The sequence below is a fragment of the Dermacentor albipictus genome, chromosome 5, assembly GCF_038994185.2.
Source record: "Dermacentor albipictus isolate Rhodes 1998 colony chromosome 5, USDA_Dalb.pri_finalv2, whole genome shotgun sequence".
NCBI lineage: Eukaryota > Metazoa > Arthropoda > Arachnida > Ixodida > Ixodidae > Dermacentor > Dermacentor albipictus.
The window spans coordinates 77,198,594-77,226,593 of NC_091825.1; the positions used below are offsets into that span (position 1 = coordinate 77,198,594).

General features: G+C 47.8%; 1 protein-coding gene across 2 annotated transcripts; it reads right to left on the reverse strand.

The window, feature by feature from the left end:
- Positions 1–7: 7 nt before the first annotated feature.
- Positions 8–28,000, reverse strand: LOC139059907 (uncharacterized). Of its 2 annotated transcripts, none has more exons than XM_070538464.1 (7): positions 27,819–28,000; positions 8,824–8,898; positions 7,332–7,754; positions 4,738–5,034; positions 3,893–4,203; positions 2,592–2,819; positions 8–262 (listed from the first exon to the last, which is right to left on the reverse strand). In XM_070538464.1, the coding sequence occupies exons 1-7, from the start codon at positions 27,831–27,833 to the stop codon at positions 142–144; spliced, it is 1,470 nt and encodes a 489-aa protein (XP_070394565.1). In that variant the 5' UTR covers positions 27,834–28,000; the 3' UTR covers positions 8–141. The 2 variants fall into 2 exon arrangements, with proteins under 2 accessions (XP_070394565.1, XP_070394564.1); XM_070538463.1 differs by having other exon boundaries at positions 7,332–7,796; positions 27,819–27,999.

The window sequence follows — 28,000 nt, forward strand, 5'->3', positions numbered from 1 at the left end:
AGCGGCGTAGAAGCGTTTTCTTTTATTGACAAAGCTGTTGAAATAGGGAAGAAGGGTAGAGTAGGTGTAGCTGCCTGGTTCGCGAGAGATCCTGCCTTGCCGAGTCGCCAGTCGGGGGCTACTGCGGGAGTTCGAGGGCGCTCAACCGTAGCTGGGCCTCTTGAAGTCGTACGTGTCGTCGTCGTCGTCTTGCAGGTCGTTCTTGGCGTAGCCTCCCTGGGATCGTGACGGGTAGACCGGCTCGGGCGCAGACTCAGCGGGCCTGCACGTGTCAGGTAGTTACAGTTTAGCGGATACGACGTCGCGCTAACTTGAAGCGGGGTTAAAGAAACGAGCCGAATGAACGTTGCCTGCATGGTAGAGCATTCATTGGATGCGCAGATAAGGGTCCAGTTTAACCGAGAGCTTGTGCGCCCACACCATTGGATATTTGACTAGCCCGCAAATGTAGTAGCGTTTTTAGAATACCAGGTTACCGGATCGACATATAGGCGTTGCCGTGACAGTCCTTTCTTGATTTTCCTTCGACGAAAACGCTCACGTGACACAAAATTATTTGAACCCAGTCTAGTTGAACAAATCGTTCTAAGATGTCGCTACCGCGACCCGGTAATGCGTAAGCGGTAAGAAATTTACTGAAAAGCTAAAACTTTTTAGTGCTATTTAAATATAATTTTATGGTATTTTCGCGTATTTGGGCCGTTTCTATGCAGGTACACTGTTCACAAAAATTGCTAGGTTTCGTCGTTGTTGAATTTCAAATAAATGTAATCATAATTTTTGTTCGTAGACCAACCCTGAACCAAGGCTGCAAACACTTGTGACGTTATGAAGAGTAGAGCGGGAATGTGATCGTGGCGATGCTACCCCTCCCGCTTTTTCGCTTTCTCTCTAGCTTTCAGAACCGCCACTCCTTGTAAGACGCAAATATAGTTAGTGTTCTATGCCTAATCAAATCATCTGTCTTGACCTACATTAAGCCTCTGCAGTGCTTTACAAAGAATAGAGAAGAGGGCGCATTATGTTCAGTTATTAGTTTAATTAACAAAAAATATTAATCTTAGCGCTTTTATTTGTGGACTCAAGGCACCACGCATTGGTGTTTCTGGCGAAACTTCAGCCAGAGGCCTCAATTCTGCGTTGTTAACTTGTACTCGTCAAGCCCGTAAGATATAGATACTCACCACGCGTCCTTCAGACGTCATTCGTTATCTTGCTGGTTCTCGCAATATCTATTTAAACAAAACGCATCGTGACATCACCCCGCTACAGAAAATCATAACATACTTTACGAAGTGACTATGCATCGCTTAACCGCGGCTCATCACATCCTCCACAGAAAGATACGTCCTGACTCCTGAAGCGTCTGGCGAAGCCCGAAGCCCCGAACGGAGACCTCGAGTTCGATATAATCAATGTGCAGTTTGCTAAATGACGGGATTATTTCTCATGAGCACCGCTGATATGTACGTTTCACGTATTCGATATACAGGGTAGTTCGCTTTACTTTGGTTCGATATATTCGCATTCGACTGTGCTTTAAGAAGACCCTAGTGGTTAATGGTGAACAGATCTTGAAGCGCACCGGAACATAGACTACCCATATAGTCTTTGTGTTCAATAAAATAATTAAGTTGTGAGCGAAGCGCTGTGCTGTCTGCTTTTCTGTAAAATTTTGTCCGTGCTCCGGAGCCCTTTAAGATCTGTTTGACATGAACTTTAATCAATTATAGCCCGACTCGTCACCCTTATGGTAATAAAAAATCGTCGGAGGCAATGCACGAGTACCTTTTATAATTTTGTTGTTGTCTTGTTTGATTGTAAAACATGCCTGGGCGGCAGTCTTTCTGCGCACAACTTGAATGCAAGAACACCGATGCCACTGCATGTGCAGACTTGCGGTATAAAAGCTAATGATAGCTTCACCAGAGGTCCCCCAATTAACAGCGCTGTGCTTTGAGAATCTCTGTGGCTCTCGAAGTAGTGCGGACGGAATTCTCTCCAGAAAACAAATCTCTTGAGATGGCTTATTCAGCACTAACTGAAATGGTTGACAGTGCTGCGTGTGATGTCTGCGGCTACGAAGAGACCGCAGATAATCTGCTGTGCCACTATTCCCGGTTTGACATGCAAAGGAAATCAGCGTCCACTGTATTGTGGCGACCGGACGATCGCCAATTGACGCTACCGACGCTACGCTACGACGTAGCTCCAGACGCTACCGGAACAACGGCCATGCCGGTCATCGGCCCAGAAGGCAGTGACGAAACTTTCGTACTTTATGAAAAAAGAGTGGTTTGTGCGAGCTTGTGGCCAGGTTGATGTGCAAGCGTCTGCAGCACACATTAACTGCCTTTTTCCCCTTCTTTTTCTCTATATTTCCCTGTTCCCCTTCTCCCAGCGTAGGATATCCAACTAATAGATTTCCTGGTTAACGTACCCGCCTTCTCTCTTTCTTTTCACCCACTCATAAATTCGCAAGGCCCAAGAGCCAGTGCTGCTAAACGCGTTCAGAGGCATGGCGTGACCGTTGTTTTGGCCAAATCAACTATTAGTGCTGTTACAGAGAGCGACGAATCGCCCATGTATACCTGTAATAGTGCGGTCCCGAGGGCGGCGTCGATGGCTGCGCGTGCCGGTAATAAGGACCGGGCCGGCTGACCACTTCGTCCTGCCACGGGTAGGGGCCTCCGGGACTCCGGGAGATGCTCATCTTGTACGAGACGCCAATGGGGACGTCTCCCTTGGGACGCCACGGCTGCGGCGGCTCGTTATACGTGCGGTACGTCTTGTACGACGACTGAGTCCACGGCTCGTACCTGCGAAGGGCAACCGCGTTTAATTGATTTCTTTTTTTTCATGGATATTGAGGTGACAGGGTTCAGGAAGCACTGCCGTAGAACATTGAAGACGTCGTCTCTGTTATTCTAGGGCATGGTTTGTGTAACCAAATAATCTTGCTTTATACTGTCCGATTGCACAGAGGGTACAAGCACCACACAACAAGCATTGAGCAAACTCCGTTGGCGGTAATCTATGTTGTATAAATAGAGATAAAAAGAAAAGGAAAGAAAAACACTCGTCGGAAGACATCCCGACGCAAACTGGAATTCAGAACAGGACAACGAATACTGTGTGAGTTTCTTCTGAAAAATTGTTGAATGATTGTTTTTGGAAAATGAGAACATTTAAAGCAATTATTTTTCAGAGCAAAACAGTGTGATCGATAAATGCTTCCATTTGGTTGCGTAATCGCCCTCAAAATGTATATGTGCGCGAAATCAGTTTCATATTGTCTACTTAACCGTTCAAAAGACACGTTCTGCTCTCCGCGTAAAGCACGATTGAAAGTACTTACAATGGAAAAATCAGCTCCCCCTTGTACATCGTGCTGCTGACGTTTCTGCTTACTCATTCACTGCCACTTCATGTGCACTATGAAAAACTCCCACCATATAGCAAGACGCAGATACTACCCACCGTCATGAATCCTTTGTTTTCCTACGGCGTGCTATTCTGGCGCCATCTAGCATGTACTCTGAAAATGACCACTCTTGCCACCGCGACTTCAGTGCAAACATTTGTGTCTATTACCGCCTTTCTTTTGTTTTTTTGTTTTCTCACTTGATTATACATATGACACATGAGAGGCATCAAATAAGATGACACAAACAAATGCAAACAGAAAGTATATAATTAGCCATCGTAAATAAAATTTTGCATAATTACATATATCGAAGGCACACACGAGTGGATTCCGACAAGATGTTTCAACATCCGGTGCAAACTCTAACTTACAATCGCAATTAGGTAAACGACTAAAACGGCAACCGATAAAAGTCGGCTCTTTCATGACAACGGTGCGTATGTCGCAGGATGGTTGGACAGATACCTTGGCGCGATGTAGGGTCCCCTCCTGACCGAGTAGCTGACGTCCTGCCGTGTGTTGACGTACGAAGGAGGCTCCGGCCGCTGCTCGACGCGCGCCGTCACCTTGGGTCCGCAGTAGCCCGAGCACGAGGAGCCACGGTACGGGGGTCTCGAAGGCACGTAGACCTCCTGCACGGACGCAGGCCTGGGCGGCGTCGGCGGCGTGTCGTAGTACGTCGGCCGCGAAGGGGGCAGCACTTCCTCGCGTGCCGGCTGGTACGACAGGCGGCGAGTCGGCGGGGGACGCCGGCGCGGAGGCTCCACCACCACGGGCTGCGAACACGTCGGCGCCATCGTGAGAAAACGCGGGAGAGTACGTGCAAGCGGGAATTCGATGCGCAAGGATCCCCACTGGGATCGCACACAGACCAAAATTATCGCGAACTTAGCGTGGTCATCATAGGAACATTCGAATGAGCTTTACGCGTGCAGCGCGCATGACAAGACAAGACGACGTGGACGACAAAATGCGCTTTCGCTTCGCCTTGGCTTATCTTCTGCGTTGTTTGCCGAAGAACTTCGGACAGTTGAACCATTTTAACGCGGAACAGTCCGTGCGTCCTATTTGAGTGAGGCAAACACATTATATATATGTCCACTCCAGGAGGCGTTTCCCTCCACTCACCCACGCTTAGTAACCACCATTTTGAAGTGGTTTTTTTTTGTCTCTTCTCCTACCCCTCAGGGGGGTGCGATGTACCTACGTAAGCAGCATTTTTTGGTTTACGGTGAATATCGCGGTTCCCCAAGCAGATAAATTATACTCTGTGTCGCATATTTTAAGTAAACAGTAGACAGAGCACGTACCTGGGACGGAACGTAGTAGGTCTTTGGTGGAGACGGCGGTGGAACGTAGTAGGTCTTGGCAGGTTGCGGTGGAGGCACGTAGTATGTCTTGGCTGGCTGCGGAGGGTGCACGTAGTAGGTCTTTACCGGCTCGGGTGGAGGCACGTGGTAGCTGTTGAGAGGCTTCTTGACTACCACCTTGCGCACGTAGGGTCGCGCGGGAGGCGGCTCGACGTACGTCGGGGGCTCGGGGGGATTGTAGGCCACCCTGCGCGGCGGCGGCGTCACCACGACCTGCTGCACGGGAGGAGGGTACACCTGCGACGATGGGGAGAGGTTTCTGTGAGGCTGGCGTTAGAAATAACTTCCTTCTCCACTGTCCGTTAGTATATGCAGACTATCGATATATTTAGCTTGTCCGTATACGTGTTACCAATTTACGAAGCACCGTGACACTGGAGACGAGACGAAGGCGTGACCTGCGCTGCCAGTGGCGCCATCTTGCGACGTTGAGTGGAACTAGAGTGCATAAAGCTATTGTTGTTCTTAATGGATACGTCGAACTGAGCTGATGCTGAAAAGGCGTCTGCAGCGACATACTCCTGGTTGTAATGTGATTCTTCCACTTTCCGCAGATGAGAACAGCATAAAACGCAGAAACGTTTCTAGCGATTTGTGGTTGAACAAAGCAATACAACATGTCTTTACAAACGCTGCTGCCGCCGTCCATGCCTCATTTATTGCGACGTTTTGTAAACTGCAATGAGTTACCGGGAAAGCTGCTAGTGATTGCGGTTGTATTCTGTGTCAAGAACTCCCCGGCATTGGAGGTTCAGAGGTTCTGGTGCACTGATGTTTAGTGCGAGGTCGCGGGTAAGATTTCCCGTCGAAACGGACGTATTTTGATTAGAATGGGTTTCAAGATCTCTTGCGTGTCTACTCGTATGTTTCGGCGCACAGTAAAGGAAAATAAGAAAGCGTTGGCAGCCAGAATTGAGCCAAAGTCTTGCACAAGCATGTCTCTCGTAAGGAAAGCGCTCCTTCAATATATTTGAGTGCTATGGAGCAGCCAGGATTGCTTGTGCAGTTGCCGTGTTATGCTAAGCATTGGAACTCGCGCAGAAAATCTGCCACATGTCAAAGCTATATGCACGCACTTGTATCTCCTAGTAACATTGAGTTACTGCAAAAGGAGGATTTGCTGACACGCTCGCTTTACCGGAGTTTTCATTTTTTAATGTCCTTACTTGCTTATTCTCGCTGCTTATTGGGAGAGAGAATAATAGCTCTAAGCAAAGTATTCGGAGCCATCTCTCGATGCCGTTGCTTATTCCGATCTCCAATTTCATCGTGCTGATAAGAATCGCGGAGAACTTGCTGAAATGAAAATACATTTCTGGCGAGACGCCCACCCCACCACACGGCAGTTAGCCGCCCTGGCAGCTTCTGCTGTTAAAGGTTGCTCAAAGGCTCTTCGATGTTACAAGGTGGCCCCGCAGGTCTAGGCGCAAGGGAAGCGCAAAATGTGTCGCGCAGGTCGCCCCACGTAGCTCGGCTCAGCCCGCACGATGTTATTTGTATTGAAAACATTACTGGTGCAACGAGCGCGGTGAGATCTAGGAACCCCGATCACCAGTGGATATTTGAAATTCGGATGAAGAACCACGCAAAACGTCGCAAGAAGGCCTGCCTAAGCATTTATACAGAACATTTCAACTGAACTTAACACTCTTTAACTCTAAAACTACAACTTTAAGTTTTTGAAACTGAAATCATGGTAACCGTACGGCCGAACGCAAAATGAGTTCATTTTGCGTTCCCGCCGTACTTGTACATTTCATCGTTGCTAATTACTCCTGCACTGCTAGGATCTCCTCACTGAAGCGTTTCCATCTCTTCTGTTCTCTATCCCACATGTCTACCCCTCGCCTATCTCCATTGCCTCTTTCGCAGGATATGAAATAATCACGAGCAACATCCACTGTATTTGTCGCACCTTCGAACATCTCTTTAAGTATTAGTAGTCATTTTCAATCAAGTTTCACGCTACCACGCGAACTCATACTATCGTTCCTTCTTCTCGAAGGTTTCTACCCAGATGGAAACATCCTCTCCTTGTCTGTATCGTTCATGTATCACTTTTCTCTCCGCAACGCCGAAAATGCAATGAGAGTATCCTTCAAATAAATAAATAAATATATAAATGAATAAATAAATAAATAAATAAATAAATAAATAAATAAATAAAATTTTACAATTTGGCGGTAAATGCGAGAGAAATGCGTTATCATTACGTTGTACGTCTTTGAGATCTCGGATCCATGATTTAAACCGCGTTCACCACATTGCAAAGTGATATTCAGGAGCTCATACGATAGACGGCCTGCCTCTTGCATGGAGGGGCGAAGTGCAAATGACGGCGGCACGAAGCATATATATGTTCAGACATACGTGTGCATACAGACATACTCATACACACATACAAGCTCTTCTAAGCTCTCCCATCCCCTCTCTAACTCTACCACGTGAGTGGCTTCTCCCACTTTCTTCCCCATTTTGACCCTCCTAATGCTAACGCATCGATGAACAAATCGACTGTCGGCTGAATGTCTCACCTTGACAACCGGAGGAGGCACGATGACCTCCTCATGATGCACGGCCGGCGGTGGCACGTAGGCCGGCTTGCGCGCCGGAGGCGGTATGACGACGGGCGGAGACGTCACCAGGATCTGGGTCTGGGCCGGAGGTCCCGCCGGGGGCGGGGGGCTGCCGCAGACGCCCCTGATTGGTCCGCGCGGCTCTCCCGCCGTGCCGGGCGCCGTGGAGCGGACGCTGACGTCGGCGGGGTCCTGGTTGTCGGTGCCCGGCTCGTTGGTGTCGACCCAGGCGCGGAACCCGTTCTCGTCGGCCACGTAGCAGACGACCCGCTGCGAGCCTTCGTCCGTGGCCAGCGTGTAGTGTCCCGAGACGCGGCCGTTGGCGTCGCGCGTCTCGTGGCGCGAGTGGCTGCCGTCGTGTCCGCCGGCGAAGTACGAGAACTGGTAGGGCATGGACGCCTTCTCGGTCAGGAACTGTCCGGGCTGGTGCGGCGCACGCAGCGTCGCAGGGGGGAGAGAGAGGGAAGAGACCACGCGCCTGGTGTCGTCTGCTCTTTCGCATTGCTATTCGTCTTTCAGTAGTGGACGGTTAGGGATTACAATGGGGAGGGGTTTGGGTGCTGGTTACAGGCGGCAGGGCGATCTAGTGCGGGTATCGTGGGGCAAGAGGGAGGAGGGCAGTTAGTGGCACTTCTTGCTTGGTGCAGGGGTGAATTTTCCCGGCACGTCTGAGCGATACGTCTAATCGATTCCCACCGCCGTGTGAGCTTTCAGCGTATAGGTTGTCACAAGGCCTGCGCTAGAAGTGAGTGGCAAATTCTTTACGGAAGCACATCCCCCGTCCGCTTACAACTCATTCACATCGAACGGGATAAAGCGGCCCGGTACAATGTTCCTTCTCGCACCTACGTTATGTGGCAAGGTTAGAACAGGATACCTGGGTACAGTGGCGACCAATGCGTGTGACCTTTTGCTGATCACCGGATAGCTTCGTATTGCCATTTACTTAGGTATCGCAACCTTCACATTGTGCTTGGTTAGATAACGCTGTTGAATTCCACAGCTGGGAGAACAAAATTCACGCGCTTAGTTGTCGGCTAATAGTGCTCATTTCTCTCTCTCTCTCTCCCTTTGTATCTATACTCTGTTGATTGCGACACTGTGGTCAGCGCCGCAGCAAGCGTAGTTTTCCAATCACAAATGCATTAGGAGGTTCTGAACCATGCTCCATAAAGGGTTGCAGAAAATAGCGACTCTTTCTCTTCACACACTCTCTCTCTGTATATACTATATAAATTTCACATTAAAAAAAAAAACTCGTGACCGAGAAAGAGTTGCGTTATAATGTGCACGGTTACACTCCGAATGTCTCTCGCCTAATACGACCTAACGAAAGATAAGGCAATTGAACGTCCGCGCAAAGTGCAGCCTGTTCGGCAGTGGGCGCCAGCGGGTGATGGGCGTGCAGGAATTGGCTTGGAAGCGTTGGAGTCACTCTATATCCACTCACCGTGCTCTCATGGTTCTGGGCAGTCGCCGGCTCCAGACCGCTTTGCAGCAGCAGGAAAGCGGCCACGAGGATCAGCTGCAACAGAAACGAAAGTTCGTTGCAGCCCCAAAATGCTCGCGTCAATGTTTGGTGTCCTTCGCTGGCAATGCGCTGGCTTGCTTTGGAATACACATGATGTATACGTATGCAGTTATATTTATCGGACGAATTTGTCAGTTCGGACGTAATAATTTGGTTGTGGAAAGCGGAGGCGCCTACATTGCGTTATAATCATACTCATATATCTTTTATTTTCGTAGGCAATAGCTGCTGGAAAAGGTTGTCCCTGTAAGCCGAACGAGCGCGACGCATGCGTCGTAAGTGTGTGTATGCCGCCTATTTTGCATCTCGTGTCGTCGTAGAGTTTCGTCTCGACCATCCCGTTTGGAAGAGCAACGAGATGAGAAATAAATGAGGATGAATGAATAAAGAAAAATTCAGTGACGATTTAACGGTAAATGCGAGACAAATACGTTAGCATTACGTTAGCAGGAGGCGACCGGCTTCCTGCACTTCACACACGTACACTGTTTATTGCGATAGCAACTATACGGACACTCCGGGCGCATTTTTGCCGTCGCCGTTGCCGTGACGTTCCGTATCGAGCCCAAGGGCGATAACAGCGTCGCAGAGCGCCGTATGATGTTGTGCAAAGTGAAAGCGTGCTGGGGTATAAGTCGACGATCGCGGCTCAGTCTCGCGCGGGCAAGGGAGGAAAGTGAGGAGGAAGCCCGTCGTCTTCTGTCGCGCTTACGGAACCGGAGGGCGGGGCCAAAGGAGGTGGGGAGGGCTTTGTACTTCGGCAGCGACTGCGTGTGGCGCCGCAACGCGGATTGATCTTGAAAGCGTTCTGCTTTGGGGGGCAGAGTCTAGGTGGGCCGACGGCTCGTGGCTTTGCGCGCGCTTTGTTCTGGCTGGTCAGTTTGCGTTCAAGCGATAGGCAGCACGAAGGTTTCGCTCGCTGCTGCTGACAGATTTCCTCACGCCAACGTTTTGACAGCGAGTGTCCGCAGTCATCGAGTGTGATGTGTTCATGTTTGCTCGCTGACACCATGCCTGCTAATTTAGTTATTACGCGAGTGTTTGCAAGTTCATACGACCGATAAACCTAATGTTCTTACTTATTATGGCTGTCTACTAATTTGCTATCGCAATCGATGCGTCGGCTTTGAGTGCGAAACTGCGACTTTTTTTCCATTTTGACACTCCGATGCAGTAGTGCAGTAAAGTGCACTAGTGCAGTAGAATTAGGTGGCCTTTAGGTCTTGGAATATTACATTATCGTGAGGTTACTATTGACACTACGAAGTGTGTCTGCGCACTACGTCATGCTGACGGGTATTGAAATGCTCTCCTACGCGCACTTCAACGACTCACGTGTCAACCCGATATGAACTACGACATTCATTCTTTCTCGCCACGATCAATGCTTTCCGCCTGTGAACGTGAACTTTAATTTCTCGTTCGCCGTCGCGTAATCTTCAAATCACTGTCCCTACGTTTATTCTCAACCATACAAAGAACGGCCGCTGGTGCAGCTTTCTTACTATGTACAGGTAGGTCACGTGCCTATGCATGTCTCTTTCTATGAACCCAACTCGAGTAACACTCTTCACGCCGTATAAAAGAAGGCGTGGATGAATCGAAACCTTGAGCACCGTTGCCCACGGGCAGCAGATACATCGTGTGCGTACTCGTGTCGCGTGGGGTCTCAGCGTCATCACTGTTGCGTCCTCTCCCGCAACGGCCTTTTCGGGGGTCCCTCTATTCCGCCCTCGTGCTTCTTTATAGGATGCGAGCTATTTAAAGCTCTCTCTCCTTTCTCCCTCGGCCGCACCCTCTATCTGCACAACCTCGTCACGCTTTTCAAGGACGCACCAGCGGGCTCTAAAGGCGTCGCGATCGTGGGGCTGCGATAAAACGACGCGGCACGGCTTGCGGCAACGCGAACGGCGGCCGCGGCGGCAAAGTGTGACCACCCCCGACTACGCTCGGCGTCGTGGGCGAACTCGTGCTGTAGTGCCGCGCCGCTTCGCGTCCTCAGTGCGTGCGCTAGCGGGCAAACACGCGCGTGCGTGTGCGGGGGTTTCGTGAATCGTTAATCTGGGCCGGATGCGAGTGACGTCGTCGCTGGCGACGCTGCGGCGGCGGGACGCGTGAGTTGGCGAGAGTGGCGGAGAAAAAAGTCGCGCGCGGGTAAAAACGAGACGGATTGGAAGTCGGCCGGGATCTCCGACTGGAGACAGCGGTGGTGGCAGCCGCTTGTTCCCTCTCTCTCTCGAGTGCAACCCTTTCGCCCACGGTTGTAGAGCGTGGGGTGCACACGCCGCAAACGGCGACGCGCGCGAATGCGGCTCTTGTCGCGAATCGCTTCCAATACTCCTGGTTCGGAGATACTTCTGGCCGTATTCTTTCGTGTACGAGATCATGCATGACTTCAACAACGATACTACTACTTCTACTACTGCTACTACTACTGATATCGTTAATAATAATAATAATAATAATAATAATAATAATAATAATAATAATAATAATAATAATAATAATAATAATAATCTTTGAAACAATTCGTAATGAGTCAGCTGTGTCTGTAAGCATCACCGTGCTATGAATCCCCATGTCCTAGCTCGTGTACAGCAAGACTGGTAGATGTGGCCTGCAAATGATTAAGAAGCGGATGATTAACCATCAGACATTTCTGACAAATGGCTGAGCGCCCGTGGTAAGCCGGCCTTCCATAGAATTAGGTTCTCTTTGTTTTCTTCCCGTTTTGTTTCCGTCTTCTGAGGCTTTCTTCAATGTCCGAAAAAACAAAGAAAGAAACCTAGAAGAAAACTTCCCGATACCGATGGCGTGAGATGTTTCTAAGCACGCGGTCGATTTTTTTTTAAAGATGAAACTTTGTAATCAGTCCAATGCTAAAAAATATTACAGAAGTGATATTCATAAGCCAGGTACATGTCTCTCTCTCTCTGCTTTTCGTTTCCCTCCCTTTGTCCAATTTTCCCGCTCAACACGTCACTGACCATGGGCCTCAACCTTAATGTCGGACAACTACGATGTATTATAAAGCCAGGATTTGCTTCTTGTTTTATAGCAATTATACGGACACTCCAGCTGAATTGCCTCTGTTGCCGTGATGTCCCGTATATATTTATGTATATGTATGCTATACGTTTATCCATGCCATTTATATATATATATATATACATACATACTATTCAACCACTTAAATTTCTGAAACAAGGTGTTGTCTTCTAAGGTGAAATATTCCTCAGACCGTTTGAGAATTGCATCGCGCAAGCAAAATTTACGAGACATTTCATTCACAGCGCAATGCCTATTGCCGTAAACCGTCTCACACTATCAAAAAGGAAAAAAGAAACTGTTAGTGCTCGCGAACTATCCCAAAGTGTTGTAATTTCCCTGGCGCCATTCTTCATTGGCAGTGCAGTGGAACTTGTGCGACATCATTACAGGCCCTGCGCGACGTGTTAAAAGAAGGGGTTTAAGCGTGCCAGAACTTTCGGCGCACCCGCGTATAATCGCCCCCGCGTGCAGTGAGGACACCGTCCGCAGAGTTACAGTGCATTGTTAAACCTTGCTGTCGTTCTCAGTAATTCGCCCTGCGGGCGACACTGCCAGTTCTCATTGTCTTCCCTGATTAAACAAATATTTCTCTTTCACCAATCCCCAAAGGAGTATTGCCACGACATAGCAACATACTTTTTCTTACTGACAAGGAAATTTATTGACCCGTAGGCACGCTTACAGCTGTGGTATGAACGAAAAGTACAATATAAAGTACATCACATGTAATATATCATACCTGATGTAAACAAAACAGAATAACAAATGAAATAATAAATGGTGTCTGCCTGACACTGGCTCTGCCACCCACAACAACAACAACAGCAACAACAACAACAAAACTCATTACCGCATCCACGCAAAAGCATTATTGTCAGCCTCGAATTTATGAAAGGTACCCGGGGCACATACAGATACAGTCTGAACTCAGGTAATAGAATTGAGCATTATTTTGGCTGTAGAAAGACTTCGCCTCGGGAGACGGTTATGTACTGCGTAGACCAGCGGCGAAGAAACTCGGCTTCACCGAGTTTGAACAACTGTTCTTCAAGATGACCCCATATTTTTTACGTGGGCAAAAAATGGAAAGGAAAGGCTGATAACGCCCTGAATAAATTACCACAATAGGTTATATTGAATTACCTCCAATGTGGATCCGGTAATACATGATGGGAGAAGCAAAACGAAATGCAAACTAATGGCTAATGAATCGCGCAAAGAAGTTGTCTCTTCGGGTGACGCGTTTAGAAAATATCTTTTAAATTTAAATTCATCAATAATAGCATTTCGAAGGAAGCAAACGTGCAGTTACTCCAGAGCAGTGAAGCATTGACGGCAAAAGAAAAGTTTAGCGTTGGTCTCGAACTATACTCCGTTCCGTACATGGTAGTGAACGCTGTGGAAGCTACGTTCGGTCAAGCAAAGTCATCACTCCACGAGTTCCGTCCACGCTTCGCTGGGCGCTAACAGCGTTCGCTCGCGCAAGCATGCACGTGAGGCTCCTCGCGACGGGGTGGAAATAAAAAGAACCCGAAACGAACGGCAAAAATAAAACTGATCCACAACAACGCATTAGCAGCCGTATAGCACAGCGCGTTTGTTTATGAGGATTAAATCTTGTTACATTCAATACTGAGCCTACATAAAAAAGAAAGAACAGTTGCGCACAATTTCGGTCAAAAAAAAAAAAACAATCATCAGCCCGTTCACTCTGAAGAAGGACGAGCAGCAAAGCTGTGGTGTGTTTTACCTCAATCGACGCATCTATGTATATTTTATTATTATTATTAATATTATTATTATTATTATTATTATTATTATTATTATTATTATTATTATTATTATTATTATTATTATTATTATTATTATTGAAAGACACAGACAACGAATACATCTTATGACTGTGGAGTGCTTTCTTATTCTTTCAGACGGCAATTTCAGAATATCTACAACTTCCTGGCATCCGAGCATAGCCGAGCTAAGCCACTGCCAAATTTTTCCTTTATCCATGCCGGAAACCGTCCGTGTCAGTAAGCGCCAGCCACCAGTGAAATATTTGATAAGGTTAGCTTGACGTTTATTGCATATTCCGCTTGGAGATATATATATAGAGAAGCCATAAGGGAAAGGCAGGGCGGTTAACCAGGCTCAGCCCGGGAGGTTACCCTGCACTGGGGAAGGGGGAAAGGGCGTCGAAAGAGGAGAGCGAACAGAGAAGTTCGCACTTTGCACACTCACACAGACAAGCGTTCAATGATGAGTTAGCAATGCGTACACCCAGCATCTCAGGAGGAACGCTAGTGTTTATAGTACGCATGCGCACTACGCTCGTGTCGCCAGCGGTAGGCACAACGCTGCCCTACTGGCTCCGACACCGACGCGACTGAGCGTACATATAGCGTTGACGGTGCGTCGACTTCGCTTCGTCTCTAATTTTTGGGAGATAAACGCACTCCGCACCTCTGAAAGCCCTCTACACTGTATACATCCCACGCGTGAACTGCGCATGCGCCGTCGAGCGGTGCACAGCATTCCCTTGTCAACAGCACGACAACGTCGGCGCCGACGGCGTTTTTTGCGATTCGAGTGTTCGTACAATTGATATCGCAATGAAAATTTGGTACTTCGACGCAGGTGGCGTTGCTGATCGATACCGAGCACGCTGTCTCCACTCCGGCATTCGCCGCATGAACCCGGCTTCTAAGCTCCTCCGAACAGTCTCGCTGTAAGATCACGCGATAATGACGCTTTTCCACTAGCCTTTCTTCGAGGGCAGATATGATAGGAAGGCATTGTTTGGAATACAGGATGGACAGCAGATAACAAACATGGTGCGAACTTCAATTTTTGTTCGGACTTGTTATGTTTCGTCACAAAAAAATAAAAGAGACAAAAGAGTTGGGGGATACTTGCGTAGGTGTAGCAAGACCATGAAACTGTCTGGATATTGATGTAAGCAACAGCGCGCAAAAGGCATAAAAGCGCGTGATATCTCTGCTTGAAGCAAGACCGATAACTGACAATTGGTTCCCTTGGATAATCTTTGAGTTTGCCTGGAAGTCTATACGCAAGGATTTAGGCTGTGTATAATAATAATAATAATAATAATAATAATAATAATAATAATAATAATAATAATAATAATAATAATAATAATAATAATAATAATAATAATAATAGCAACAATAATGTCCTCGTCCTGCTGCTCTCCCCATATTTATTTCACGATACATCCGAGTGTGATCTCCATGTGCGTTTTGAGTTGCAGTTATGGTCCGCGCTGTCCGACTTCATCTCTAGTGTGTTTCTCTTCCTATTCCCCTTTTTTAACTTTCCTATGGGAGAGGGGTGTTGTGTGGCGCCGGGCGGAATTCGCCAGCCTACCTTCCAATCTTTTGTTTCCTTTCGCACATAATAATAATACTTGGAACTCCGAGGGTGTCATGCCCTGTAAAGGAAGGCGCGGTTACTTTGCAGGTTTCTTTTTTCGTACAACGTTATTGCGCGTCTACCTACTCATGGACACTATCAGTTCTCCCTTTCTCTTTTCCTACCCGACAGGGGAGGCGATGCCCACCCGCTTGCCAAGATGGCGATTACTCGTTAACGCGCGTTCCTTCTGCACATGCAAACATGATCTCCCGCAACACAAACAAGGTCACGCTTCCGACGTCGTTCTGAGGCAGCTTGGCGAAACGGGACTGAAGTAAAAGCACACACTGAGGCCAGGCGACTGACTTCAGAGTCGAGAGGCGGGAACGAAATAACGAAAAGTCCGTATAGCGGCGGCCTCCCACTGGAAGGCGCGTTTCGCTCGCTTTCCTTCCATCTAATCGGGCCACGACCGCCGGACGACCTTGGCAGCGGGCCCGTGGTGGGTGACCAAATGGACGCTTCCGCACGCCGCATTGGTTCCCTCTAAATAACTCCGGACACTCAGATGCTGCTATTCGTGACTGCCCAATGTGTGTTACATCACTGTTCTCGTCACGTAATCGACGGTTGTGTGATGCTTGTCCCGATGAGCGTGATGCTGGTGCTGCCGAATGCGAGAGCTCGACAAGGCAACGGAATAGCTGGAGTGAATTCGAGCATCGACGAATGGCCGGTGCGGTGCTTACCAAACAGAGCAAGGGAAGAAGGGGAGGGGATGCGCTTTAAGTCGTGCGTCAATATTTTGGCAGAGTCGGCGATGCATGTATACTAGAAGCACCAACTGCCTCACCTTGCTGCACCCGCATTCACAAAACGCTCTTACGCCGGAACTGTTCGTGTAAGAGCGAATTCCAGCTCGTTCCGACACTGGGCATACTATTAGCGATGCAGCCGGCCAGTGTCAGATATCATTTACGAGCGAAAAAAAAAAAATGCGAACTTGGCCCCGCTTTAGCAAAGGGAAAGACCACCGCTTGAACCGCCAACCTGATTGACGTGTGTATTTCGGGATTCTCGGTTATTGCACGTCCGATAACGGGAAGTAAAGGCTATTACAGCCGCACCATGGAAGTCGCTATATATATATATATATATATATATATATATATATATATATATATATATATATATATATATATATATATATATATAAAAATGTGTGTGTGTGTGTGTTTGTCATCGGGCGAGGGCGAAAGGGCGCGTGGCGAGTGCCTCTCCTCCTCTCTTGCGACCTTACAGAAGAATCTTCAGCAATTCTAATGAACTGGAAGAGGCGACAAAGAAGCCCTATTAATTAGAAGCATTCGCCTATCGATGTTACGTTTTTCCATAAGGGGTCATTAAAAAAAAGCATATTTTCGCTGTGCAACTTCGCATGCGACGAAGAAGACGAAGAAGTGGCTCTTGTGTGGAACCCCGTTTTCTACTGCTCTCATTTTGCGAGTATTTTTGCGTGTTTTCGGGAGGCGCCACTTCCGAGACCTTCGGCGATGGAAGCGGAGTCAGCTAGACGTCCGGAGAAGACCGACGTCACAGCGTCGATCGCTCCGAGGAAGCGCAATCACCTGATGAGCGACACAGGCAGCAAGGACACCTTGATGTACTACTCTGCTTCCGAAGAAGATCTGTCGGATGACGGCGACTACTTGACCGTTGTGAGGAAAAAAGGAAAGAGGAGAATCGTCACTGCCTCCTCGTCTTCAACAAGGACGACGGCGGCAGCAAAGGCCCATGACGCGGCTCATACCATCCTCTTCTTACCCGAGACGCCGACCGACAACCTGAATCGGCTAAACAGGCAAGCCGTATCTATAACACTAGAGGCTCTTGTTCCAAATGAGATCACGGATATGAGAATTAACACCCGTAAGAACATTCTCGCGGTTGACGTAAAGAACAGAGCAGCATTGGATATCTTGAGTACAGTGAAAATGCTGGGCAAGATAAATGTTCGCACCATAATACCACAGGACAGCAATACTATATCAGGTGTGATTTATGATGTCGATAAGTCAATCGACGACAACGATCTGCCTATTTTGGTCAAGCCCGCCACAGCAGATGTACCTATTATTGAAATCCGTCGCCTAGGAGATTCACGCTGTGTGAGGATAACTTTCAAGGGAGGTAGCTTGCCGTCCCACGTGGAAGTTGGATTTTTTCGTCATCCAGTGCGACCGTTCGTTCCAAGACCACTTCAATGTCGCAATTGTTTGAAGATCGGGCATGTCAGCGGCATATGCAAAAATGCGACCGTGTGCGCAAGATGCTCTGAGCAGCACAGCGCAGATGCTTGCCGTGCGACTCACTTCGAATGTGCCAATTGCTCCGGTCCCCATGAAGCGTCGTCGAAAGACTGCCCGAGACACAAGACAGAGCGGAAAGTCCTAAAACAAATGGTGAGAGACAACTCAACTCACAGAGAGGCCGCCGCCAAAGTACGACGGCGTAGTGTCCGCCGTCACCGTAGACGATCCTCTAGAAATACTGATACCGTCGCAAGACCGACGATACTTCCTGAGGCTGGTGCTCCCAAGGCGCTCACCCACACTAACAACACGGTGTCTGATGACGCAGTGAATACCTCTACTGCAAACGACTGGCCTGCACTTCCGACATTAAGTCCTCCAGCCCAACAAAGGTCGACGGTGTAGTACCGACGAACCAATGAGGGCTCCGATCACGTGCGCGGTCAAGACAAACAAGTTATCGCCTTAATAAAATCTCTAATGAAAGTCATTCGCGTGTTGATAAACGACATGCAGACGCCATCTGCTCGAGGTGCACTACAAGTGCTGGACGGTCTGGATCCGGTTCTAGCGAGCCTCGAGTAGCAAACACAATGGCTCTACCGCGTCAGCCGTTCTTCAGACAGGTTAAGGAAGCATCTATTATGCAATGGAATGCCCGCGGCCTGAAATCCCGCAGTGATTTTCGCCATTACGTTTTCACCAATCGATTCCCCATTGTTGTCATCTGTGAACCGAAGCTACAGAAACCCGTCCGGATCTCAGGCTACGAACCTCATGTGTCATCGACTTGTACTGCCATTAGCAAAGTGACCATCTACATACGGTGTGAACTGACTTATGTTGTCCATCCAGTGCGGCCACATGACACTAATCAGTATGTGTGTTTGACCGTGAAAAAACAAAAACTTGCGTTTACTTTAGTGGGCACTTACCTTTCTCCATCAAGTCGTTTCGATAGGCAGAGACTGAGTGACATTATAGGTACGACACCTGGTCCATGGATTGTTGTTGGGGGCTTCAACGCGCATCATTCACTTTGGGGAAGCAACAAGATCAATTCCAAAGGAAGAAACCTCGTGTCCTTTGCTTGCGATCATGAACTTTGTTGTCTAAATGATGGCAGTCCCACGTTTCTGCGCGGACGGACATACAGTAGTTGTTTAGACTTAGCATTTGTTTCGCGGTGCCTCACTCGCTGCGTCCATTGGTTCGCAGATATAGAAACCCACGGAAGCGACCACATTCCTACCTACCTGAAGATAAAAGGCCTCACCAAATCCGTTCCATCAAATTTTACACAAACAATAGATTGGCCCGTGTTTAAATCACTTATGGAAGACGCATGCCACGAAGGCATTTCGTCCACACTAGAATTTGAGATCGCCAAGGCTATGCAGGATGCTATGCGCTCATATCGGCCATTAGAGAAATACACATATTTTGATTCGGAAATACAGAGCCTCCGTGCAATCCGCCGGCGAGCGGAGCGACGGTACAGACGGACTAAATCATTATACGACCTTAGAGAGGCCAGACGCATTCAAAATAAAATTCAGCGTCGCCTTGCTGCACTTCACAATCAACGCTGGAAATCGTTTTGTGAGTCTCTCGACCCGCGTAAACCTCTGTCGGTTGTCTGGAGAACAATCCGTGGACTTCGAGCACCTCCTCAACAGCGTCGTCCATTTAAGTATTTAGCCCTACATCAATGACGCCGAGAAGTCGAGGTAGCCGAAGATTACTGCGCAAGGATCGCGGGTCCGGCGCTCACGCATTCACCTTGCGCACCTATTCCCATTGTGCCCCCTTGCTCCCGAGATCCTCGTATGGACGCTGCTTTCTCCATCGAAGAACTGGAGGCCGCACTTGCTGGGTGCAGGTGATCTTCGTCACCAGGACACGACGGCATCACATACTCTGCGCTTGCAAACCTTGGTCAGGAGGCCAGAGATGCCCTTCTTGGCCTATACAACGCATCATGGCGTGACGGCCTGGTCCCTACAACGTGGAAATCCAGTCGGCTTGTTCCTCTCCTCAAGGCTGGCAAATCCCCGTTGGAATTGTCATCTTACCGTCCAATAGCACTGGCCAGCTCTGTCGGCAAGGTAATGGAGAGAATGATCCTTACGCGGTTAGAATGGTACCGGGAATTTTAGAACGTCTATCCAGAGGTAATGGCTGGTTTTCGACGTGGCCGCTCGTCAATAGATAGCGTTATCGACCTGGTAACATACGTACAACACCAGAAACATCTGAAACGCATCACTGCGGCCCTATTCCTTGATGTTAAAGGTGCGTACGACAATGTAGATCATCATGCAATTCTGGACGCTTTAGAAGCTGTAGGGATTGGTGGACGCACCTTTTGCTGGATATGCAACTATTTGAATGGAAGATCTTTCTTTATTTTGACTGAAGATAGACCAACGCCATCTAGCTATACCAGTCGTGGTGTACCGCAAGGCGGAGTACTCAGCCCTAGCCTTTTCAACCTGGTGCTCGTTGGTCTCGCTGATTCGTTACCGCGAATCGTACAACTCTCCGTATATGCAGACGACATTTGCATATGGGCTTCAGGCGTGACACGTGTACAAGTTCGCGCACGACTTCAGAAAGCCTCAACGGTTGTGTCAAGATACCTACGAAGGCAAGGCCTGGAGCAATGATAGAGACTTGTCTTGGAGCCCTCACATCTCGTACAGGGCAAAGCGTTTGGCCACCATTGTGGACCTTCTTGCGTTTCTCGGCGGCAAGTCCTGGGGCGCAACAGTACCATCAATGTTGCAACTCTATAAAGCACTGTTTTTGGGCTTCCTGCGGTACAGCTTACCTGTAATAGGAAATACTTGCACCACGAATATTCGCAAACTACAGAGCGTGCAAGCCCAAGCACTCAGGACTTGTCTCGGTCTTCCCAAAACTACGTCATCGATTGCGACAGTGGCCATAGCCAGAGACGCTCCTTTGACAGTATACATTGATACAGATGTCCTGAGAGCGCACATCCGACACCTGACTCGGATTCCCTCACACCATCTTGCTTGCTTGCCTGCAAAGAGGCCACTTTCAACCTTTGCTAAAACTATTGCAAGACATCAATCGTACTTGCCATCAGGATTTACGCCCGCTACACGATTCTCAGATCCATTGTGGTGTCTGCACCGGCCGCAAGTTGAACTGACAATTCCAGGAATCAGAAAGAAAGCTGGAGCGCCATTGCAAGCTTTGAAACAAGCAACTTTGGAGCACATTCACAACGTGCACAGATTCCGCCAACATGTATACACAGACGGTTCGGTAAAACTCAACAGCTCTGCTGCTGCAGTCATATTCCCGGCACAATCTGAGGAAATCAAATTAAGAACTTCATGTGTGACCACATCGACGGGTGCAGAACTCGCGGCGCTCCGTGCTGCACTTGATTTCATTAAGCAGAAGCCGCCGCAACAATGGACAGTCTTTAGCGACTCCAATGCAGCCCTTCAGTGCATACGAAGCCCAATGCGCCACGGACCCAATGAACAACTGGCCTCAGAAATTCGGCACATATATCACCAAAGCTATGACAAGGGGCACAACATAATCTTTCAGTGGCTTCCAGGACATTGTAACATCAGCGGGAATGACCACGCCGACGAAGCCGCCCGATCAGCACATGAAAGTGGTCAACGAGTCGTCATTCCGCTTTCGCGAACAGACGCTGCGGCTGAGCTGCGATTGATGTCCCGTGAGTGTACTTTGCCCCTGTGGGACTCGAATGTTTTCACAATGTGTCGGTTGCGATCGTTGTCTCCGGACATACGGATGCACCTCCCGCCTGGATTCCCCCGACGTGAACAGACTATGCTCTACCGTCTGTGGCTAGGCGTTGCCTTTACAAACGCCTATGCTTTCCTCATAGGAATGGCCAACAGCCCCACGTGCGACACATGTACCATCGACGAGACGCTCGCACACATTATCTGTGTCTGCCCGCGATACAGTGCTGAGAGACAAGTGATGTGCAGAGTGCTGGACCAGTTGGACAATCGTCCACTTTCAGAACTAAAAGCTTTAGGCCAATGCTCCGAAAGAAGATCCGCGTTGAAGCCTTACTCGCGCTAGTAAGGTTCTTGCGGTCCACGGGGCTTCACGACAGACTAAGAATGCCGCCCCCTACCGCTCTGTAGTGTACGCGCTTTGTTCGTGCTTGTCTCCCTTTCTTTCTATCTCCCCCTTCTACTCTGTTTCTCTTTTATCCCTCTTAACCCTTCCCCCTGCGCAGGGTAGCCAACCGGAACTACCTCTGGTTAACCACCCTGCCTTTCTCTGCATTATTTTCTCTCTCTCTCTCTTCGCATGCGACACACTAGGCAATGCTACGTGCTTAATTTCCACACCTCCTCGCTCTCCCCTCAATCCAACAAGCGCCCATCTAATTTAAATAATTGTATTGTCGCTATCATCATACGATGTTAAAGGACTATTAAAAATTCTATTCACTAATGTGTGAAGCGCAGAAGCATGGTATGAGTCGAGAATTGATACATAGAACTCAAAGGGGGATTTTTACACGTATACGCCACTGCTTCAACGGACGTTGCCCGTTTGGCGAAGAGGTATACTGCACGCAAAAACACAAAATTAAAACAGAAATAACGTGGCGATACCTCGAGTACAAGCTTTGCATATGCGACTGAAATTTATTGAAAGCCATTACAAAATTCGGCACCCATTGACATTCTTTTTTAAAGAGGACCAGCGTGTAATACCAACAGCCCACTGTTGGGCGTCGTTTTGGTAGCCCAAGGACTCAGGGGGGGGGGGGGGGGGGCGGAAAGCGGGCAGTGCGCGTGCATTTGGTTCGTGGCTCAAACTGGCCGTGCCAGATGACGCAAGAAGCGCCGTCAGTGGGGCCCACTAACCCCCTACCCCTGGTTACGAGCCTGCTTGTGACAATATCAGCTGACTGTTACGTATGAACGCCCGACTGAGCGCTCTCACGATACGTGCGTCAATTTAGAGGAAAAAGGGAAAACCGGCAAATGGCGTGCAAGCGTCGGGGTCGAACTGGCAGCCGCCACCATAAGACAAAAAAGAACGAATTGGCGGTTGTAATATCGACCACTTGGTGAGAATATTCGGCCCATATCGCAACTGCGGCTGCAGCGTCTGGGAAATCTTACCCGCGACCTCGTGCTTAGCAGCAGAACGCCATATAGCCCCAGAATTGCAATAGCCTGTAGATAAGATAGAGGTAGAGAGATAGACAAAAAATACAATAAGGGTAAGGGGAAGCTTTAGATCGTTAAGGGCCAACCCGAATCTCCTTATTGGTAATGGAATACACCGGATTTCAACAACTGACGCCCATATTCCAGGGCCCCAGATATGAAATTTCAACGTTTACCTGGTTTCACCCGTTGGGAAGAAACGTTACTGTGGCGCCTGAGGGTAGGAGTTTCTTTCACGAACGCTTACACATTCATAATTTGGAATGACTGGCGGTGCCGACTCTAACATACGTGGCACAGAAGAAACGATAAAAAAATGCGTCTCCTGACTGACCACCCAACACACGAATATTGAGGGGATTGCCCTTCGGACAGCTTTGGGGCACTTAGAGGACCGGCCTTTCACAGAAGAGATGATATTGGGACCATGTCCGCGCGCGTCTGCGATGTATGAAGCCACGAAAGCGCTGCTACGGTTCTTCAAAAGCACCGGTCTCCACGACTGCTTGTGATTGGCGATGAACGTTTGACAGCGTGTGTACACTGAAAAGCCTGAACTTCTATCTTCCTTCTCACATTTCAGTTTCCTTTTCCCTTTCCCCAGTGCAAGGTAGCCTACCGGGCTCAGCCTGGTCTCCCTCCCTGTCTTTCCCTTATGTCTCTCTCTCTCTCTCAAATATATGGGAAGCGCACATGTGCTTCATCAGACAGCAGCTGAACGACTTTAGTAAAATTTGTTGCCGTTTAAGAGAGAAGGCTTAAGCGTACCGACTAGTCGAAGAATTATGTTTTTAAATGTTTGCTTTGAATAAATTACCGAAAGTGGGTATACATAGTTTTAAAAAAAATTGAATGTTTCCATAGTACATGTACATAGAATGTACATAGCTCTGCACCAAACACAACAATAGTAGTTCTGTACACTCTATCCTTTGGGTCTGTACCTTGGGAAATTATGGGGTATTAGTTTACAGTTCTCCCGAAAGTGGTGAGTAGTTCGTGTTAGTTTGGCAAACGTCGTATTCACAAATATTGGTATAATTATAAGGGGAATATAATTAGCCACTTTTGTTCGCTTTATTTGCCCTGATAGACGCAGTTTACAGAATTGCGATATCTCCTTTTCTTGTTCACTTTTTAAGAAATATTTATGCTGAAATTGAAAATCGGCTCGCAGCGGTCGGTAGATCTTTTCTGTACATGCAACAAACTACATAAAAAATTGGTTCGCTGGATGGCATACGAAGCAAGTTTTCCTTTCCGATGTGAAGGTCCCTCTAAACCAGGGCCCATGTTCAGAAAAGCCTCTCACACTTAAGTGATTCGCAAAAAAAAAAAATTAAAATAAAAAAAATTCTAAACAGTATATATAGTTTGAAACTGCCCTGACAAACCGATACGCGAGTTCCACTCTTGATAAGCCTTTAGGTTTTCGTTTGCATCAACGCCTCAATTGTGCCCTTATTTTCTCAAACAACGGACCCATTGATCTCCTACATTCTCCTGACATATGTACATATATAAGCGAAGGCGGTGGATAAAATGTGGCCCGATCCTGAAGATAGTGCAGTCAAATAATTTTCGAGGCAAACGCTCTATACCTAACCCATTATCGCGGGGAGTGACGCGATAAAGTGTGGTGCGCAGTGACTCCGCCCCCATCTCAACCCCAACTCGCTTAGGAAAGTTTTGTGTTTCGTCGAGTTCAACTGGAGGTTGAAACACCTTCCACTTTATTACATCTACTTAAAATGCTCTACCAACTTCCAGTAAACACAGCTAAGCACTTCGTACACATATAAAAAGCCACTGTTTTTCTTCTTATACAATTATTAACCTTAATATTTGTCTATTCAAACTGTTACTCATAGCAATTACTGCGTACTTTATGCTCTCGGACTTGTGCTCTCGGACCTACTTTTCCATAATTATTTGTATAATATTTTATGTCGTTAACACAATAAAATTGACAACCATTATGGGTCACACAATCAATTAGTCAATCAATCAAGAGCTGCGAACAAGTACTTCCAACGCGATGAAAATATTTTCGCAGGACGACCTGACCTAAAAACCAGGTTTCTATGCTTTATTGGTTTTCGTTTCCTTTGTGCTTTTACACTGTGTGCGCGATTGTGTTTCGTTGTACTTGTCGAGATTCGTGTTGAATACAAGTATTTTCTCATTGCTTCAGTCACTGTACGCACTGTGCATTTATATTTAATAGTATTTCACCGTATATACCCTCGGTTGATTGTGTAATGTGTGCTGTGATCCTTGCCAGTGATTACGCTGCATCGAAGCTGTTGCTCACTGTGCGCGACTGAGCATTGCATCGATAAGTTTTTGAAGAAGCGCGTGTTAGGGATAAAGAGTACCGCTAGAATGCGTGAAACAGATTCCGCTGCGCGCGGAAGTGCAGCATTTATAGTTATTACGCCGCACAGTTAAAAGCAATTGGCCGCGTCGCACCCCTGAAGTGATAACTAGCACCATAAATTGGTCGATGTCGATACAAATTTGTAGGATCACACCCCCCCCCCCCAAAAGAAGAAAGAAAACATCAAAAAGAAACCGAGTACCAAGCAATGGTAGAGTAACACGAAATGACATTACAGGCGTAAAACTAAGTGATCAAAAAGCCGATGGTGTGGACTATAGAGAACACCGGCAGAGCGCATATTCTAGTTGAGATTTAAGAATGCGTATAGTAGAAACGGTCAAGTCATGTGATTCGTAGAAAAGATAATCTGCGGTCTATTGGTGACAGCACATGAGGTGCCAAGGGACGCACTCGAGGATGGCAGAGGATAATCCGGTGCAGTTGGGAAATTGTGAGGCGTTGGCTGGTATAGGAGTCTGATGCGGCGAGGCAAGCTTTATCTCAGATCGATGGGAAAGGCCGTCCTGCAGTGGATGTGAAAAGAGGCTGACCGTGCGGATGAATGGAAGCAGCACCATTACCGCGTAAGTGTTTATTGAAAAAAAAAAGACACACTATGAGGGTCGCGCGCATACACTCACGGCGTTTTTCTTTTTCTTTAGGTTTTTTCTTTTATGGTGAAGACAATCATAAGGGACACATTTGATTAGGTACGTATTCTTACATCGTACGACCCATTCTCTCTAGGGATACACTAACTTATTTTTGTCCCCGAATAACCATGTAAATTTGGCGTTCTACCGGAAGATCAGGATTAAAAAAAGAAAAGAAACGTAATTGCATGAAAGGCAATCTCCTTTTTTGTGCTCTATGGGGGGTCCTTCTTGCCACAACTGCAAATTTCACCTACCAGCTCAGTGATCTGCTACAGTCATAGGCGATGAACCGTTGTACCACAGCTAAACGGGAAAAAGAAAGTATGCAGTTTCTTCCGAACGGTGAATCCCTGAGAGCGACAGCAAGATTTAGCGTTGTGCTGTAGCTTCTCAGACGGTGTCCTCAGAATACGCGGGGGCGACGTGCTTATGGCGACACGACGCGCGGGTTAACTTCTCCCGCGCAGCAGAGACAGCGCCCTGGCAGCTATCAGGCGTCTCACAATGCTGCAATCAACCCACCTCGACGGTGCACGAGATGAGAAGGAAGAGAAGGATAGGACAGTATAGGAATGAGGAAGAGAAATCGTCAGCGTTTGCAGCTTGGAGCGTGTTCTGTGGGTTCTGTTGAGTAACGTCATCGGTGTTTGGGCGTCAAACTGTCATTACAGCAGTGGGCGGCACAACGCTGTCTTGGCTGTGTGGCAGAGTCGATTGGGCGGAGCACGAGCACTTCCTCGTTTTTACAGCTTTAACACATTAAGTACCGTGCGACTCTCGGGTCTCTGGAGAGCTCCTAACACTCTGCGTGATGACCGCGCGCGCGCGCGTCGATATCGCGACAGCATGACGACAGCAAAGCTGATTGCGCGTGCGCAGCTCGAGCGTTCATGCGATTGCCATTGCAAAGAAAAAGAAAAGAAAGAAAGAAAAGGTAAGAGAAGGAGAATAAGAAAAAGAAAAGTAAAAGAGAAAAAGAAAGAAAGAAAGAAAGAAAGAAAGAAAGAAAGAAAGAAAGAAGGAAAGAAAGAAAGAAAGAAAGAAAGAAAGAAAGAAAGAACAAAATGAGTTCTAGATCAGCTACTTTAGCTCGGGAGCTCCTGTGGAAACACGTGCGAAGGGAGGAATCGGAGAAACCACTGCACCTACTATTCTGATGAGATTTGTTGCAGTTAAAAAAAAAGAAATCAGAATCCAGTACCTGTATTAACTGAATATTCAATTTGGTGCGATCAGTTTTTGAAAGAAACTCTTGGAAATTGCACTACTTGAAAAAGCTCAAGCATGAAGTTTAAAGCTTCGTAACTTTGAAGTAAAAGCTGGTATCCGCATTTTATAGGTGCCCCCTATTATTACACCCAAAGTGGGCAAAACTGATGTATGTATGCTGCTCTGAAATATACCGCTAATTTGTGAGTAGGACTTTTTCAACACGCCATTAAACATTATAACACTGTCGCGTAAGTTGTAAATTCAGTCAAATTTGACCTCTTTGGATGGTCTAACAGATGCAGTTTACAGAACTGCGATTTATTCTTTGGTTCGGAGTTACGGATTTGTAAACTTTCGTGTTTCTGTCCTTTTGGAAACTTACTGATTTTCGGGAATATTTGCCAAGGAAAAAAATATATCGAAGTCCTAAATTAAAATTGTGTTTCCTAGAGAGTCCTGACCCCCTATTTCTTGGCAGCGCCTCATTCTTCACCGTCACAACAACGTCACAATACTCGGGATTAATTTTTTATGCAATCGTTGCTGAGGTCATATCGAAAATTACTGAAGACGATGTGCATTGCAACGTGCAGGGGACGTCCCGCAAGAATATTCTTCGAAGTGTATACACAGGACCAACGTCGCACACACTGTGGTGCCCAGCGTTTTTAGACAACGTTGGTGGTGCCGGCGTCGTGGAATCGGGACTCACCCTGTTCTCCCGCATGGTGTGGCCGTCGCTGCTCGTCGCCGTTCGCCGATCGAGCCCCGCACGCTTTCCGAAATCCTGTGCGCGCCGGTGGTGCGCGCTGCCGTGGACTCGAGTGAGGCCGTCGGAGGAGTGTCTCTTGTCCCCACGGCCGCCCCGACGCCTTTGGACACGCCAACACGCTC